This window comes from Molothrus aeneus, chromosome Z (genome assembly GCF_037042795.1).
Source record: "Molothrus aeneus isolate 106 chromosome Z, BPBGC_Maene_1.0, whole genome shotgun sequence".
In the NCBI taxonomy this organism is placed as follows: Eukaryota; Metazoa; Chordata; class Aves; order Passeriformes; family Icteridae; genus Molothrus; species Molothrus aeneus.
The window spans coordinates 46,382,015-46,400,919 of NC_089680.1; the positions used below are offsets into that span (position 1 = coordinate 46,382,015).

The window sequence follows — 18,905 nt, forward strand, 5'->3', positions numbered from 1 at the left end:
AGAGCAGCTCAGGGGAATTTGTCCTTCCTGTACCCTCAGTGCTGGTGAGGCCATGTGAGGAGTGCCAAGTCCAGTCCTGGGCTCCCAGCAGAGACGAGCTGTAGACAGACTGCAGTGGCTCCAGCACAAGACCAGAGATCCTGCTCTTAAATAGTGCTGAAGCATGTCCAAGAGGCAATTCCTGATACTGCAACTTCACTTCAGTGCCCCCCTGCAGCTTGCAGCCACCCTGTCCTAGGGAGGGATGCTACCCAGCCCAAGACAACAAGGGGAATCTGCTGCTTCCCACTGCAGGGCAAACAAGGGGGCATCATCTCCATGCTCTCCTCTGCCTGCAGCTCCTTCAGCACACCAAGGGTACAGCCTTCCAAAAAGAGAAATAAAATGAGAATGACAACTACTGTCTAGGTTTTATTCTGCAATTGACAGCTGGCCTGGAGTAGAAGATGAAGATGTGAAGTGTTGTGTTTCTAAATCCAGCAGGCAAGCTAACACTGCAGGGCTGTGGTTAACTCTGTCTTTCAGGTTAAGCAGCCGTAACACCAGAGTTACAAAGGCCCTGCAGGCTCTTCCTCTGCCTCCCACACTAATCTGCCTGCTGCTGCCTTTTTCTAGGCTTTGGTGTGAGCAGTGAGACTGTATCAGCCCCTGAGGAGGGACACAGTGCCTGCCCAGGCAGTCTCACCAGCACAAGGTTCCTTACAAGACCAGGAGGTCACAGTGTCCTGATGCCATGGCAGATGCACAAAGTTCCCAGCACAGTCTTCCTCCAGCAATTTCCACCATTATTTCTCCTTACACTGGCCTAAAATATGCTACAAAAAACATTCAAAATTACATCTCAAATGCAGCCATGAGCATTTCTATGCCCAAAGCTGTAACTGATAAACAAACCATTACAGTGAAAGACAGCTCCAAGGACAGGAGCACAGGGAATGGTTCTTCAGATTTTCACCACAGCTATGATGCCCATGGGAATCAGAGCATTGAACAAAAACAACAAAATGAGCTTTAAAGAGAGCTACAGACTTGAGATGGCTTCAGACCACACTTTTTTTTTCCTGGTGACTGGAGATGCCCAGCATCATGACAGTAAGCATAATGGGAATTTTGCTTGTATTGTGACGTAGCTGGAGGTTGCAGCTGCTATCCTGTGCTTTTTCTGTGCTGCTTCAGTCTGCTAAATCAAAATCTTGCCTTCAAACAAATAAATTTGGTAATAACACATTAAATCCTCCTCATGTGGAATATCTAAAAGAGCCTGGTCAGAGTTGTACTGCACAAGAGAAGAGCTAGGACTGCAAGACAGCAGCAGACACCTCACCACACAGAATGAGTCTCCAGCAGCACTGAGTTTACTCAAGGCAACACACACAGTAATTCAGTGTGCAATGGCCACCCCTTTGTGGCATCAAGGGCAACTGGGAACGATGTAAAAAGAAAGGGCCATCTGCATAACTCTGTGTACAACCCACCCCCTACTGTAAGGCCACAGCTTGACACAAGCAAAAGAGACAGTAGGTGACACTCCTTTCTGCCCTTGATTGAGCTTAAGTTTCAGTCACTTCAAAAATACAATAATAAAACAACAATCTTGCATGTATAAAAATGCAAAACTCTAAATATATTTATTATTCAGTTATATTTGCTTTTCATTGCACAGATTTGTTTTTTATCCCCATGTTCAACAGTTTTTTACAAAGCTTTTAGGAGTTTTGAAACTTAGAATGATCACTCAATACTATTTAGGCACAGATCATGAACGCAAAACTCCATTTCCTCAAGGTTTTTTCCAGTGAAAGATTAGTGGTTGCAGTTAAGCTCCAAATTTAAATACATTTCACAGTCCACGCTTTTACAGGCATACCGTCTAAAAAAGAAGTTTTGATTAAATAGACTCCCAAAGCCTAAATAAAAGCACCTTCTTTTCCATAAATGCTGAAATCAACAAAACCCAAGGATAAAAACATAGTGGCCAACCATTTTCTATGCTAGCCAGTCATAGATTAACAAAGAAACAGTTCTCAAGAGGATGTAAAAATCCCCTGGAAAAATTACTTTACTTTGGAAATAATTTAAATTATTTCGTATTTAAAAAAATAAGCCAAAAAAAAAAAATGCAGCCAATAAAACACATCTGGTGACAAGGATTTGTCCTAGACATATCCCCTAGTTGATTCCATGATTTCTATGTGCCACAATAGAGGTGCACAGTTACAGGTTAAACAGTGTTTGCTTGCTCTGCCTGGGTTTAAGACATCTCCATAAGGTCCAGCATGGAGCCAGAGAGCTGGTGCTGAAGGGCACAGGTCAGTGTGGCCACAGGGCTGAGGAAGGCTGAGCAGCCTGGGAGGATGCAGGGGGCTGAACAATACAGCTGGCAAGAGGGAACTTGCAGCTGTAGACGGCTTCAGGAATGGGACAAGGTGCTGGCACCTGGGTGTGAAGGAAGAAGCAGCTGCAGTCATTAAGGACAAGTGATATCCCAGCAACCCTGGAGGGCTGTTCATGACTGGCCACGGCCCTGTGATCTTACTGTGGCTGACGCAAATCTTCTAGCACCATTGCTGAAATGCCTGCAGTGGGCTGGGGGTCCAAGTCCCTACTCATTCTTTTAAACCTTCCTAGCAAATTCCCCCACTGTCAACACTGTGGAGCTTTAAATGCTGTTCTCAATCTCTGATGACCCCCAGTTGACTGCAGCTGGTCTTTGGCAGAAGAAGGGAAAGAAGGCCACTAACTCACATGACACAGAGACTCTTCAGCTTCTCTGGCAGGAGCTAGCTCACACCATGACCTTTTTTAAGCAAGACATCCAACACCAAGTCTACTTTTCCTATCACAAGAGTGCTGGCCCTTGGCATCCCCAGCACCAGGTCAGGGCAGCCACGGCTTTCCCAAAGCACCTGGGGGCTGGGCCAAGCTGTGAGGTGAGAGGGGTGCATAAGGATCACTTTGGAGCTAGAGGTGCCTCTGAAGCTCAGCAGAGTGGACTCCCTGAGCAAGGGGACAGCAGCCACAGGAGCCACATCGCTGGGCCCAGAGCAAGAAAAGAAGCTGGTAGCTGCCTTCAGTCTCCCAGTCTCCTGTCATGTGGAGGGACAGCAAAACAGGTCATTCCTAGAGCTTAACATGTAACTTCTCCAGGAGCAGAAGAGCAAGATTTTCCAAAGTCTCTCACTAGCATTAATACACAAGCTTCTGACATTGGTGAGCAGGCAAGCAAAGGGAGCCTGAAGAAGCGCAGCAAGTCCATCAAAAACTGTCTGGTGATGATTAGGGAAATGTGACCACCACAAGCCAGGCAAGTCCATGCTGCCTAAAATATCAATTCTACCCCCAGTAAAAAACCTAGGAGGAGTTATCTGCAGGAACTAGAGTCTCCCACTGTGTCCAGGGGAACAAAGAGCTGTAGGCCAGCAATCCCATTAATCATCTGTGTCCGTGCAGAGGTTTCTGAGCTCCAGCGACAGCTGTTTAATTTGGATATCTCTCTGGATTACCAACTCACGTAGTCGACGTATTTCTTCCTGTTGCCGGTAATACATCTGTAAAAGCTGTAAGAAAGCACACATTTTATTTCCTTTACACTAAAAAAATTAGGTTTAACCTGACAATGCCATCAGACTTGTTACATCACTTCTGAGAGAAACATCTAAGGAGGAGGCCTTCAACCAGCAGACAACACCAGCAATGCTCCTGTTGTCCACTAGATTGGGTAGTGACTGCATGTGTTTCACAGGAAGTATTTAGAGTCTAGATTCCTGGGTCTGCCACATCTCCTTCTCTGACCTTGGACAACTCCTTTTTCCTTCTTCCAGTTGGGACTAGCATTGTCTTTCACTATGCATGCAGCAGAGCACTCAGCTCTGCAAAGGCTGCTTCTGTACCCTTAGGGTGTCAGCTCAGAAACACACAGAAAAAGATCCTTTTTCACACCACAGGGAAATTCAGATGTGGAAATTCCTGCCCTATCAAGGTGCAGATGCTAAATTCTTGCAGAGATGAAAGGTAGGGGAAGAAAATTATTCCAAGTTTCCTAAAAGCAAACAAACTGCACGTACTTGAAAATGTCCCTGAGCTGCCAACAGTGGGAGGCTGACAAATCACCACAGAGATGTACCACTGTGCCAGCTTTGATTACTATACTGAGAGGTGGTTTTCCATTATTAAAGACAGATCGTGGACCTGCCAGGATCTTTTCTCGAGGATTTCCCAGGTGCATGCTGCAGCCAGCAGCCAATCTCAACAGCACTGCACTAATAAGTTGACCTTTAGCAGTGAGCTGCAGATGCAGACTCTTTCCCATGTCAGGGTCCACAGTACATCAGGCAGTTAAGACTACATGGATGCACCAGGAGTACACCCACTCCTTTCACAGAAATCTCTGCTGCCTCACCTCTGCTGCAGGCTTGCTGACTGCAGTTCTCATCAAAGGCTTATCCTGCATAAACCCCAGAACCCTAAGGTCCCAAGGACCTCCTTGTGCCCAGCCCGTCACCAGGTAGGTCTGTGCCACAAGAATGCCTAGGAAGTGAGAATGGTGACTGCCCCCTCCTTTCCAGACACCCTCAGCTAGGGCACTGCTGGGCTGTACTTCTGCTTCCTTGTGGCAGTCAGGGCAGGCTGAGTTTTTGCCACCACAAAGAACAAAGAGCTTGCACTGACTCAGGCCTGAAAAATAACCCCTCCCTGAATTGCCACCGTGTGAATGGCATTCTTTCATCATCTGGCTTTGAGCCTAGCCTGTAGCCCCAACACTTTACCCTAGACATTCATACCTCACTTTCAGTTTTTGGTGGTGGACACTGAAATACATCAAAGCCATTGGAGAGGCATGTTTGTTGATTTTCTGGCAGATTCTCTTCCACTTTCAGCCTTTTTCTGCCACGTTCAATCTCTCTTGGCTTCTGCTTGTCCTCCACTGATATCCTTCCTTGTGCTTCCTGTTGCTGGCTCACGTCAGTAGCTTCTGTGAGGGGCTCTTGATCAGGAAACTGTGGCAGGGACTTCACAGCTTCAGAGCCTGGTCTCAAGGATACCAAGAGAGGCCCTAGGGAGGGAGGAGACAAGTGAGCACTCCCAAACCACACTCAAAAATCAGCACTAAGCAATTCATTCTAAGAACCAGCTCTAACCATTTCATTCGAAGATAAACATGGAGGCACATGACCAGAGCAGCTTCCAGAATTTACAGCCAACAAATCATCTTAACTTCCAGCCATATTTACTATGCCTCTCCTTTTCCTTCTTTTCTCTTTCTCTAGCAGGTAATAGGCCAGAGAGCTGGCAGCAGCTGGGGAGCGTCACAAATGACACATAGACAGTCAGAAGGCTAACTGGTATAAGTACCTCCCATCTTTACTGAACTGCTTCTTTTTACACCCTGGTCAATACAGGTAGTCATTTAATACATTTCCCCTGATTGGCTAATTAACAAGACACCCATTTGTAAACAATCTTACGAGAATAACAGGAAAACAGATACTAGAAAAACACTACCTACAGGTTGTTTTTAATAATGGGCTATAATTGTTTATCTCCAGCTCCCTAAAGTCTCCCAGGCCAATTCTGGGAAAACTTATCTAGCTTTCTCACTCTTTGACCAGGTTATCACATCCACAGGGGAGCTGAAGGGCTGGGGAGCTCTCCATGTGCTGACCTTTGTTAATCCCAGCGAGCCATTCTTCTGCTGTCAGTGCTGGTTGGGCTGCTGCAGTCAGGGGGTAGATATCTGCCTGGTATGATTCCGACTGGAAACAAACAAAAGTCCAGAGTAACTATGTCAGTGAGATTTTGGCTTAAAGAGGTCATACTGGATTGTGGTGGAGAAATTAATTTATTCCCCTTCAGCACAAGGGAGTGCCATGAGCACTCACTGCAGGGACATAAAGTCTTTTCACCTGCTCTGGACCTCTCTGCTCCTCACCTGAACTCAGAAGAATTGTATCTGGAGGCCTAATTTAATTCGTGCTAGTAAGGTCTTCAGACTCGGGGAGGTTAACATAGGCTAACTCAACTCCCATGAAATCATGTTCCTGAGGGTGAATACATGGATACAAAGGATGGACAAGTACCAAATCATCAGCTGATTATCAATTGACAGAAACTGGCCAAGGAGATCAAGCTGGAGGAACACGCCTGGTTGGGAGTTGCAGTGAGCATTAGCTCTCCTGTGTCTCTGAACGCAAGGAACTCGTACCTTCTTTTTATATTCTACTTTCTGGAAGTAGAGAGCACAGTACTGACATTTCCCATGTACCTATGCCCACACAGTCACACAGGAGCTACCTTGGCTAGCTACAGATTCAAGGCCTGTTTCTTTCTCTAATGACACCAGCTCTGAGACTTACTCCTACATCACCCTCAGTGCAACAGGTCGTGCCTTACATGCTGCAGAACAACCGTCTGTAACACAACTCCACCCAATGGGTAGACACCCATAGTTCCTATTTTACCAGGGTGATTCTTCCTTCTTCCACAAGGAGATTGTTATGCCACCCAACACCAGCTCCAACCCCTCTCCCTCTTTCGTCATTATGTCACACAGATTCTATTGGAGAAGTTTACAGACAGCTAGCAGACCTGGCAGCATGTCTTGGAAAGTCAGATATTAAATTGAATAAACTCCTGAGTAACTCTTGAGTTACCAGACAGGGTTTGTTGGCAGGGCTGCCCCAGAAACAGGCCAGCTACGTCCCCCATGCCAGGAGAGAGAAAATCTCTTGTTCTACCTACTCTCGTTCCCCCAAGGGTTGCAGAGAGGAGGCAGTGCACCCATTTTTTCACTGATATTTGCCTCAGATAAGAACATGATCTGTCAACTTACCCGTCGAGGCACAATCATGGAGATGGGCTCAATCAGGCTTTTAGTTGGAATCAGTTTGTAAAAACGGAAAATTTCACAAGCTGCCACATCAAGACCTCTCTTTGGCATCATTCCTGGGGGAAGAGCATGAAATAAATGGAGTACAAATCTCCTTGGGAAAGTTAATGTCATCAGCCATGTGAAAAGGGTCATCAAGACATGAAAGACGTCATAGCATCAGCACCACATCAGCATGGTTTGAGGTCTGCGTCCATAACTGGCTCAGTGGCACAAATGACAAGACTAAATAATTACTGTTTTTTATGTCAGACAATGTTGTTACATACATGCGTGGGTTTCATGCTAAGCCTCCTGCTCCTTATTCATTCTAATGGGCTCCAAATAGAGTGAGCAGAAGAGAGCAGAGCTGGCAGGTAATGCCACAGCATTTGAGTATCAGGATCACTAGGAGGAGGGATTTCAGGACACCTAAACAACACCAGAATAGCTCTATATGGCTGAAATACCTTCCAGGGAATTATCCTCCCCCAATTCTGTCCCAAAACAGAAATGAGAATGAGAAGGGTGTGGACATCAATTCTGCCCATTTGTGTTTTAGGGACTGGCTAAGCCACTCAAGGTCTCCAAACTACCTGATAACCTCAGTGGGTTTCTCTCTCATTAGCTTGTACAGTTCAAAGCTATATCCACATCAATTCCCTTAAAAAAAGAGATTCCCTATGCTTGTAGACCTTGCTTCACGGCACCCAAGCTTAGTTTTCTACTAATACCCAGTGACTTCTTTAAGCAGCAGATTCTACATGAAGGCCTGTTGCACTTTCATTATAAATTCATCTAAAAGTGAATCTAAACTCCACTCCTCCATACAGTATTTTGTTTTGATAATATGTTAAAGGAACTTTTTTACAATAACCTTAGCAGTACGCTTGATCAGCTCAACAAAGCAAGTTAGGGAAGTAGACTTGATTCACCTTTTAAAAACACCTGTACACTTACTTTGCATGAAATTATTTTTAAAAAGACTATGACAATGAGAAATAAGGATGTTGTACTGGATTATAAAAAAAAGGATTATAAAAACTGAAAAACAAGCAGATCCTTACAGTTAAGTTTTAAATAATATATTCCTTTAATTTTTTTTTTTTTAAGGAAACCTGCAGGCACAAAATTCAGTGCTGCCAAATATCCATACCAATGTTCTCTATGAGTAGGAGTGTCCACAGATAGTGTAGAGGAAATATGTAGAGGAATATGACTCAGAGTAGACCAGACAAGGTTCAAGAAAGGGTTAACAATAAGGTCTGAGGGCTGAAAGCTAAATTCTGTGACATTAATTAAACAGTGGGTAGTACAAAGGTTAATAAGCAAGGGTCTCCAAGGGAGGAGAGGTGACCTAACCACAAAAGATCTATTTCTGAATAGGAAATGTCAGTAAAAAAGAAGGTAGACAGCAATAAAGACTGAAGGCATTAAGCTGTGAAGCATCTGTTACCACAGAAATCACAGAGTGGAAATGATGGAAATAGAGCTCAAAGACAAAAATCTTGAAACAGATTGACAAGTGGCAAGGAGCATTCTCTACTTTTAAATCCAGACTATCCTCCTTTCCACTTTGACTAGGCATGTAAGAGGAGATGTAGCAGTGACTGGTAAAACTGCCCAGCCCATGCTGGTCAGAAGGGCCCTTTCCAAGCTCTGACCCTGTAATACCACCTGTCATATTTGGGTGAGCTATGCCAAGCTGACTGTAAACACCTGTAAACCTGTGTGGAGGTTCTCCATTCTCTTTTCTAAACAGAATTTTGGATATTCCTAGACTCTGGCAGCCTCTAAAATGAAGAAACCACAATCCTCTTGTAACATTAGACATTCTGGCACTCACCAATTCCCTTCTGTGGTAAGTGAGAATGATATTCCATCAGGTAGTTCAGGTATGGTTTCTCAGGGCTTACCTCATAGTACCGTATGTTTCCATCACCCTAAAGGCAAAGAAAATCAACATCAGCCGGACTCTGCTGTTCAGCATAACAATCTGAGAATTCCTGGCCCCAAGCAACCATGCAGGATCAACCATGAAACAAATGCTTATTCTCAAATTCCTATACAGGAAGGTTAGGACCCAGCTGCGTACCTCTCCACAACAAACATGGTACATCTGTAAAGGTGGTAAATGTAACCTGATGATGAAGAACCCTCTGGCCCCACCCCATCTGCTCATATCCTTAGGTTAACATGCTTCAGGAGCATCTTTGACCTCAGTCTGTCACAACACAGGCTGACAGCAGAATCAAACAGGCCTGCACTTGCTGATGTGGAAAGCACTTACCTTTCCCACCACATAAAGCATGTGTGTGTCAGAGTCATAGACAGGAAACAGAAGTCCCGAGGAGCCATCCAGATCCTCCTCCAGTAAAGGCACAGAAAGGTCATTCTGGGCAGGACACAGGAAAAAGAGTCAGCTGCAATCACCTGTGAGTCACCTCAAGTCCAGGACACCTCACCTGAGCCCCACCTGGCAGTGGCATGTGAGCACAGCTCTGTAATGACCCACAGCCATGCACAGACTGCTGCAAAGCTCTGTGGGTGAGAAATGGGTGCTCTGTCCCAGTCCTTGTCTGAAGTTCCTACCACTATAACACCTCAGGTATCCGATGGCATTTCAGGGTAGATATGGTAAGAAACATTGCCTGCCTCTACACGGGCCAGACCGCAGGAGATGAAGGGGCCTTCAGGGTACACCTGCACCACTGGTGTAAAATTCACACTGAATTTTACTCATGTTCTCTCAAAACCTCTAGTCTAGGCAATACTTTCATGACAGTGCACCACCCACAAGAGCAGTCTGCATCAGCCAAGCAATCCCAGCATTGCACAGTGGGAAGGTGCCTGATACAAGGACAGAACCTCCCACTGGCCTTTTGCAGGTAAGCCATGTAGGAGGACACAGCACACCACTCCATATGCAAAGCTCTCATGTCTTGTACAAAGCTATCTCTGCACTGCTGAAGGGAGTGATTTTGGGAGGCCTAACAAAGCAGACTCTGGTGTCTTATGGCTGTCCATGTGGTGATTCTCACATAAACATGTATTTAGCATAGGGTTAACACACATTTTCTCCTGCAGAACTGACCAGCTGCAGGCTGCAGTAAGCCAGGGCTTCTGTTTAGGTGCAAAGACGGGTGTGGACATGGGAAAGAGGCCTGCTGGGGAGGCTCTGTGCCAATCCCTGTTCCTAAGGAGGCTTTACACACCTTGCTTCACAGATCTTTCCACTATGTTTTTAAACCAAGCACGTAAAACCCTGACATGACACCCATGAAGTGTCACAGCACTGCTTAGCATTGTGGAAAGCCTTCAGACAGCAGCATTGTGCTTTGTCTCTCACATGTGCAAAGAAGCTATGTCCAAACATAGCCAAATCATAGCAAATTGTAGGCCTGGTCTACCAGCTTTGTCTGGTAACAAAGCGTGACAGCACTACAAAGAGACAAAAGATTGTGCTGCATGGTGGTTGATGCACAGAGGCATGTATAGATGCTGACAAAGTAAAAATATCTCACTACATATGAAAGGGCAGATGAGAGCAGCCATCCTGACAGGAGATCAGATGTCTTGGAAATGACCAATTAAGCACTACCTCAGTACTCTACTGTCAGGAATCATCAGAAATCAAAAACACCCAACATAATTTTCTTCTTTGAGGGCTTCATCTGAGTATGCTGTGTCTAGAGCTCATTTCTCTTTCCAGGACCAGTTTGCCAGTAAGACCAGTAAGAGCCACGTTAAGTCAGAGCTACAGTAACCATGAGGTCCTTTGAACGATTTCTTCTTGTAGTGGGCTGTTGTGGTTTAACTCAGTCAGCAACTAAGTACCATGCAGCCATTTGCCCACTTCCCCTTGGTAAGATGGAGAAGAGAATCAGAAAAAATTAAACCCATGGTTGAGATACAAATAGTTAAGTAATTGAAAAAAAAAAGAACAATAACAATTGTAATGAAAAGGGAGAGAGAGGAATAAAACTCAAGAAAAATAAGTGATGGACAACACAACCACTCACCACTTGCTGACCAATGCCCAACCAGTCCCTGAGTAGCAATCCATGGCTCCTGACCAAGTCCCCCCAGTTGAGCATGACGTTCTATGGTAAAGAACATCCCTTTGGCCAGTTCAGATCAGCTGTCCTGGATATCCTCCCTCCCGGTTTCTCGTGCACCTGCACACTGGCAGAGCATGAGACACTGAAAAGTCTTTGACTTAGGGTAAGCACTACTTAGCAACACCCCAAAATGTCAGTGTGCTTTCAACACTAAATCCAAACCACAACCTTGTGCCAGCTACTAAGAAAATTAATTCTATCCCAGCCAAAACCAGGACATGGGCACAGCATTCACTTTGCTCTCTTAGGCTTCTCTGTTGAAAACCTCTCCAGAAACTCAGTTATGTCTCACACCAGTAAGACCTATCACCCCTCAGGAATCTGACAGATCACTTCTGAATTCCTGTTATAAATCAATTCCTGTGTATGTGGCAGGTGGAAAGTTAAAGTGACAGCAAAAGAGAGAAAGCAGAAGCTGGTAGGGTTAGGATTTTTGGTCCAACTCACTTGATCCCATAATGCAATTTGCCTATTATTCCACCGAGACGTTCCAGTAGAAAACAGCATTTTCATGTTTCCAAGGAATGAGACTTTATTGACTCTGTGAGACTTGTAGCTTCCTTCCTGTAGAAGAGAAAGGACACTGCTTGAGTAAGACAATATCTGTTGCATAGTGACATTTTATGTTACCTGACAACTCTCATTCACTCACATCTGAAAGATCTGCTCAGCCCAGCTGAACAATGGTGAGCAGGATTTCACAGGCATCTGAAAATAGTGGCCTAAACTCTTCAGGATCATTCCCAAAATCTCAACAACACATCACAGAATATTCTGAGTTGAAAGGGACACACAAAGATCATCAAGTCCAACTCTAAAGCAAATGGCCCATACAGGGATTAAACCCACAATCCTGGTGTTATCAACACCCTGCTCTGACTGGCTGAGCCAGTCTCACCTCTCTAACTATTGATTCACGTATTTGCAAGACAGCAGTCTTTAGTAGTTCCAGGCAGGACTTTCTGTGTACACAAACCTCTGCAAATAGCTACAAAATGCAGCCAGCTGCACCTAGCCAACAAAATCCAGGCAACAAGAACAACCATTGAGACATTTGTCATTGGGACAAATGTACACTTGCATCCACCTCTCCACCTGATCTCTACATTCCCTCCCATGTCCCTCAGAGGGCTGCAGAAGGTACCTATGAAAACAATACAATCCAAGTAAGGTTTCAAGGAGCAAGGAACATGGTATCAAGATACAAAATCCCTGTTTTCAACAATGACAGCAAGCATTCTGTGGAAAATAGAAGGGAACAACGCCATATAGTGCCTTGGGCAATGCAGATGCATCATCTTTTATGGCAATGAAGGTACCCAGGAGAGGAAGCACTCCAAGAGGTGAGATCAGATGGACCATAAACCTCTGAACCCAACCTACCTGTAGGACTGTTCCAGCACGAGGGTCTATCACACGTATCTTTCTGTCCCTGCAAGCAGTGGCAAGGAGACTGCCATCTGTGTTGAATGACATGGAGAGTACCACATCTTTGTGAGCATCAAGAATCTTCACTGGGTTTGAAATAACAGCGTCCGTGACACCAAGGTTCCAGATCATTATCTGGAGCAAAAATAATTTAAAAAATCAGTCCTTTGCTGCCTCACACCCGGGACTTTGTGTATTTTATTCACTTCATCTTTTCTCTACATGTATAGGTCTTACCATCATAAGTGATTGTTCTCCATCACTTAAAATAATTCCTGACACTAACAGCAATGTATCAGTGTCAGCTAAGAATGTCCAATATTTTAATTTCCTTAGAAACCACATTTTGTACATAAAAATAGAAAACATCAGTGCATATACGTTCAGTAGCACAAAGAAAAGTGGACGGCATTGCATGCTGTATGCAATTCAGTAAATGAGAAGTGCAGAGTAGACTGAAGTTCATCAGAAGGCTGGAAAATTAGACAGTCCTTTTGAACTTATAGCAACATCCTTTTGCTTTTGAGTCACCATGGAAATTCCCCCTGAAGAAAGCTTCCAAACTCTTTAGTACCATCTTACAGGTTGAAATTAAAACAAAATTTCAAAACACCAAGCCAAACAGGGTGTCCTAGGAGCACAGACCCACCTTGTAGTCATAGCCAGAGCTGAAGAGGATGTTATCAGCCGTGGGATGCCATTCAATCAGACCGACTCTTCGAGCATGCCCAAGAAGTTCTTTCTTCGGAGTGGTAATGTTTCTTTTTAGCAACTGATTGGGGATGTCCCAGATTTTAACCTGAATGGCACAGCATGGGTCTTTGTGAAATTCCTGAGAAGGAGCTAGTTCGGAATTTATCAATAGCTATTAACTGCCTTGGAATTACTATTCCATTTGTAGTAAATAGGAATGCAACTGGCTTTTTTGAACACCTATCCTTGTTATTTGTATCTTTACTATTCTGTGGACCTGAAGACTCCTCTTTATGTTCTATCTTCAGACAACAGTCCTACCAGGGTTTCTTTAAATGTGGCAATCCAACCCTTAGACCTGTCAGCACAATTATGAAAAGTTATTCCCAAGGGGAAGAAATAAACCATTAATCTTGCAGCCCTTGCCTCTTAAGTGTACTGAAGCCACTCAGCACTGGGAGCGTGCTGTCTTGTAACAGGCCCACCTACAGCTCTGGGTCCTTCTAGAAGGATGCTGCATGAAGACAAAAATGCTCTGTCCTCCTGTGGTGGAAGAAAACAATAGCAGAAACCAGCAAGAGGGGCTGAACCTACGTGGGTATAAAAGGAGTCTTTCCCACACTAACCCTAGAAATACAAGTATTTAGGATGCTAACAGATGATTAATTCTTTGGCTCAATGAAAATTACTATGCTTGTGTCATAATTTTTCTATTTCTTAGCCTGAAGCAAAAGCAAAATGCTCTTTGGAACATTGTTTGTGGAAACCAGCCACAGATGCCCAAGTCTCCTACTGTTTGGTTGATGAGGATCACACCTTTCTAAGACAAATAACAAGCAGACCCAAATTCTGGGACCTCCTGGCATCAGCACCCTTCTCAGCAGTGTATTCTTTATCCCAATAAGGAATCAAGCCCACCAGAAATGCAATGGCTGTAGAGTCCAGCAGTATCTGCATGAACTTCTACAGTAGTTAGAGAAAATATCACACTTTACAATCAGACTGATTGATTCCTTACAGTTTCAACAGCTGTCACTAAAGAAATGGGGCTAAGAGACTAGAAAAGGGGAAAATAGGTTGTGTTCATGCTGACAAGAACTGCCTAGAATGAGCCACCTCATGCTGTGAAATGATTGGTTATAAAAGCAGAGAAAACCACCTGGCTGGAATCTCAGACTGCATTAAAAGGCAGAAATTTCCAGTTCTTTGGTGTGCAGAATAGGCAGGACTTGGACTCAGGCCTGCAGGGCTAGTAGGGACAATCCAAGCACGAACAAGCTGTCTACCCTGATACCTCTTGAGGAAAGTCTGATAAAATGAAGTAAAAGGCACAGAGTTGCCCCTCTAACCAGAGGGCAGCAGAACTTCAACTCTTCATGCCTGATGATTTGCCAAGAAGAACAGAAGGGCTAAGAAGATAAGCTCAAACTCTCAACCCCTAGGCCTTTGCATAGGCCTCAGCTCTAAGCCCACCTGAAACAGCAGGGAGAACTGGAACTCACTGTTCACAGAGAACATACAATCCTTCCCATGCCCAAAAGTACCATTCTACATAGCTCCAGCTGTGCACCACAAAAGATAGCTGTGGTGCTCTCAGATGAAAAATTGTCTGCACCTGGCAGGCTAACACAATGCCTATTCTTCAAAAACCACTGCCTGTGGAACGGCACAATGCCCATTCTGTAAGAAAAAGAACTGGAAAGCAACCAGCCCAGTTGTGCCAACTTTTACCACTTGACTGTGTGGTCAAGTATGACTTTGAGAGTCACTGACCACCAGGGATGACCAAAGAGATACCCAGGACAGAAGAACACATGAGTAAAAGAGAGAGAAAATATGTTACTGATTTTAGGGAAATTATTACTATGCTTATTCAGGGAAAAATCAGTGACTATGTACATAAAATATAGTATCTAAACAGGAGTTTCTTTTGTAGTCAGCATGCATGATATTTGAGAGGAGATATCCCCTCATACACCCAGCTAAATAAAGAATGTCTGCTATTTAATGCTATGTTAGTGTTAAGAAGCTTTTATTTTTACCAATTTTTGGTAACAGTGGTACCACCAAAGCAAGCTCCAGAAAGGCTGGTTAACAGTCAAGAAACCTCTGAGCAATGTGGGAGAAGTGAAATTTCCATTATCTACTCAGAAGGCTTGTAGCCTTGCTCAAAGGGAGGCCCAGCCCAGTAAGCATTTAGATGCATCCTTGTAGTAAGCCACAAGTCTTACTTGCACAGTGGCTTACTAATGCTCAGAAATAGAAGAGAGCACCAGGCTTTTAACAACAGGCTGGAAGGAAGGCTTTTCCTCTTATGTCCAGCCCAGTGGAAGCGGTGGACACCTCTGTGACCCCCAAAAAACCTTTCTCAAACTTCTCTTAAAACAGAAGAAATATTGCCATGAAGATGTCTCAACAGTATGTCCAATCTGAGCTCTCCAGAACAGGCAGGTTAAGTAAGATGTTGACCCCACAGAACGAGTCCAACAGCAGACAAGCGATGAGAAGGAAGCAGTAACACAGCAAATCTGAGGAGAGCTCGAAAGAAAATAATTTGCTCAGTCTCTGGCTGCCCTTCAACTACATAGCATGAAGGCACAGAGAGGATGGAGCCAAACTCTTTGAAGGTACAAAAGGAGAGCATCAAAGGCAATGGATGTATATGGATGTATATGGCAATATAGCAATGCCTGGAGATCAGATGCATCCCATTTTCCCTAGAAGGATACTCAACACCTGGAAGGAGGACCTATTGAGGCCACAGGATCTGTAGCCTTGGAGATCTTCTCAGCTCATCTGAACAAGGCTTGGAGAAACCCAATTATTTGAGTAGGGCATAGAGGAAGTGACATCCAAGGTCCAGCTATGAGGTATCAGGAAAGACAGTCACACCAAGAAACAGTCTGCTGTCCTTGCTACTTAGCAGGCAGGGAGGAGATGTCTCTACACCATGTCACAGTGCAGAAGACCCCTAAGATACCATTTTCTGGTGCTAGGATGAGGATGGGAGAGTAGTAAAAAGCAAGTACAGTCACAGACAGGCAGACTTCTTGGAACTACTTTTGGTACTGAGACCTGTGACATGCTCCCTGTTTCCATTCTTTAGTCTGAGGAATGATCCAGTGTCAAGTTTCTGGAGAAAACTGGAAAGGAAATCTGGGGATAGTACATCCAGTTTTGTACCCCTCAGTGCAAGAAAGATGTTGGAGGCCCACCCAGGATGCCCAGGAGACTGCAGCACTTTATCTTGCAAGTAAAAGCTGGGGAAGATGGTCATGCTCAGCCTGGAGAAGAGACAGCTTCCAAGCAAATTGATAAAAGCTTCAATACTTACAAGACTAACTGAGATATATTATTACAAGATATAATACTTACAAGACTAACTGAGAAAACAGAGCCAGGCTCTGTCTTGAAATGCACGGTAGGAGGGCAGGATACAGCAGTCATTAACTGCACTGGAAAGAAAAAGATTCCCCTTGGGAGGAGTGAAGAATAGGAACAAGTGGTCTGCCTAGAGAGGTGGTGAAAGAAACCTCCCCTTCAACACAAACGCTTCTGTGATTCTGTAACTGCAGTGGGATGTTTTGAGGATTGTGTTCATTTCTCATATGAGGCTCAAAAGAGTGGCCAAGGTGGTGCCCTCTGCCACAAGTAAGTCATACCATGCCATACCTCCTGAGATAGCATGAAAGCCTGGATACAGGTTGGAAGATACAATAAAATCTTCACCATCAGTTCAGAAACTGAAAGAAGCCTTAAAAGAAATAAAAAAAAAAAAAAAAAAAAAAACACAGAGGAGTATCCAAACAAGCAAAACAAGCAGTCACAAAAAAGGAAGGACAATCAAAAAAGCTTATAATCAAAACTGACTTTTTGGCAGAATTAAAATGGCAGAGCACGTGAACCAAGCCAGGTCTGGAGAAAATAACAGGAGAAAACTCCCTGATGCTCTATGGCAGAGTGAGAATAAACCCAGTGGGATCTCACATGGGATCTCTGGAAAAAAGCATGGCAGTTAGTCAGACATTCTCACTATCAAAGACGTCAGCATCACACTTTTTACAAGACCTTTTGAAAGTGATCTTCCAGTAGGGAGATATGAGCTAAATTGTCCCTTACAAACACAATTAGAATCTTTCAATTGCCACAGTGTCTACATCTTACCCACACTAACTTCAGCCAAGCACCCACTGCAGAAGTGTATGATGCATATTCCTCACCACAGCTGATCCAGCATGACCCTACAGAGTGCAGGAACAAGCTCTGCGGGGAATTAATCTGAAAGAGCTAGTCCAGATAATGTTGTGTTGAAGCTTTTTTTAAAGTAAAGACAGAGTTTCAAAGAGATTAAACTTTAATAGCCGTTCCATTTTAAACTCATATTTTGTTTTCCTCATACAAACACACCATAAAAAGGCACAAGCCCACAGAATAGATCTTCCTCATTACACTGATTTGGTATTTCATCTGGAAGGCATCACACAGGTCTGAATTCAGGAGAAAGAAAGGAATCTTACTTTTTCCTGACTTCTTAAATAAGTATATGCATGTTTTCACATCTCACATCATTTCACATTCATGAGCTTTTGGTTTCTTTCAACTTCATTCTCCAAAAAGCACATTAGCCAGGTACTAACACACAGTACAAGGTGGTAAACTTACTGTGGCATCTTCTGAACATGAAGCTATTACAAAGTCATTGAATGGGTTCCACTTGATGTCCAGAACATTTCCTTTGTGCCCACATACTTTGGGATAATGTGGGTCAAGCTTGCCTGTCTGGAAAAAAATAAATATAATCAAGGTGAGTCATGGAATTACAGGGCATTTTCACGGCAGCTCCAGAAAGAAACTTTCTGCTTGTTGTTCTCCAAATGCCCTAGGTGTTCTCTGCCTGTTAAAGATGGGGTTTTTGCTGTCCCTGATAGTCAAGTCTTGATGATACCACCATAAAGGAAAGAAAGTCTGCCAGGCTTTCCCAAGAACATGTTGCTGTGAAAAAATTTCCATGCATGCCTACACATTTGGAAGACAGTATTAGGTTCAGACACCAAAGAGTAATTTAGAGGAGAAACATCTATGAATGAGATTAATCTTCGACATTTTTTAGAGATCTTTTGCTGGGGGGATAAACAACAGCAAACTCTCCTTCAGAAGATATTTCCTACAAGCAGCAAAAAAAATTTATTTCGGTTTTGGGTTACCAAGGTATTTGTGACACAAATTACAAATTACCGTTTTGCTTTCAGCAAGCTATTTCTCTCTTATGGTGTTCAAATCCAGCCATTCATCAAATTCAATCAGCATTCTGGACTCTCAAAAAAAGCCCAAAACCATGCCATGTTTAGGTGGCAGCACTGGTACAAATCCCAGACTAAGTGCCCTAAGGTGTACTGGGAGCCTTATGCCAGATGGGGGCTGTATTGCATTGAACAAACCCACACTGCCGGCACCGTCTCTGCTGGAGAGTCAAGTCTGAATATTTAAATAGTAGAAAGGGTGGTGGTGATTTTATTAACATTGAAGTAATGCTTGCTTCCCTCTGTAAGAAGCAGGAAAAGCGTGGGGAGCCCCCTGACCCACCCCAGGCATCAGCTAAAGAGCAAAAGTCAGTCACTGAAGAAGGGAGACAGACATAATGGCAAGAGCGGTGGTGCTTACCAGCGTACTGCTTCCTGCCAGGAAGAACTGTAGACCAAAATGATTGCAAATGTGTGCTCTCCTAGAAAGCAGACACTTCTGTAGATGTACTACTCCCTACACCTCTCCAGAGGTGGGTCTTAGGAGAGCAGAGCTGA

The 18,905-nt window shown here is 44.1% G+C and overlaps 1 protein-coding gene across 1 annotated transcript in view; it reads right to left on the reverse strand.

The window, feature by feature from the left end:
• Window positions 1-1,594: 1,594 nt before the first annotated feature.
• The window catches only part of CORO2A (coronin 2A), a 57,439-nt gene continuing 40,128 nt past the window's right edge, over window positions 1,595-18,905 (reverse strand). Inside the window, exons 3-12 of the mRNA XM_066569839.1 lie at window positions 17,770-17,886; window positions 13,064-13,213; window positions 12,370-12,549; window positions 11,434-11,550; window positions 9,156-9,260; window positions 8,712-8,808; window positions 6,830-6,942; window positions 5,663-5,753; window positions 4,782-5,053; window positions 1,595-3,557 (exon numbers count right to left, since the gene is read on the reverse strand). Coding sequence (XP_066425936.1) covers window positions 3,429-3,557; window positions 4,782-5,053; window positions 5,663-5,753; window positions 6,830-6,942; window positions 8,712-8,808; window positions 9,156-9,260; window positions 11,434-11,550; window positions 12,370-12,549; window positions 13,064-13,213; window positions 17,770-17,886 — 1,371 coding nt within the window. The 3' untranslated portion in view covers window positions 1,595-3,428. The remainder of the gene's footprint in view (window positions 3,558-4,781; window positions 5,054-5,662; window positions 5,754-6,829; window positions 6,943-8,711; window positions 8,809-9,155; window positions 9,261-11,433; window positions 11,551-12,369; window positions 12,550-13,063; window positions 13,214-17,769; window positions 17,887-18,905) is intronic.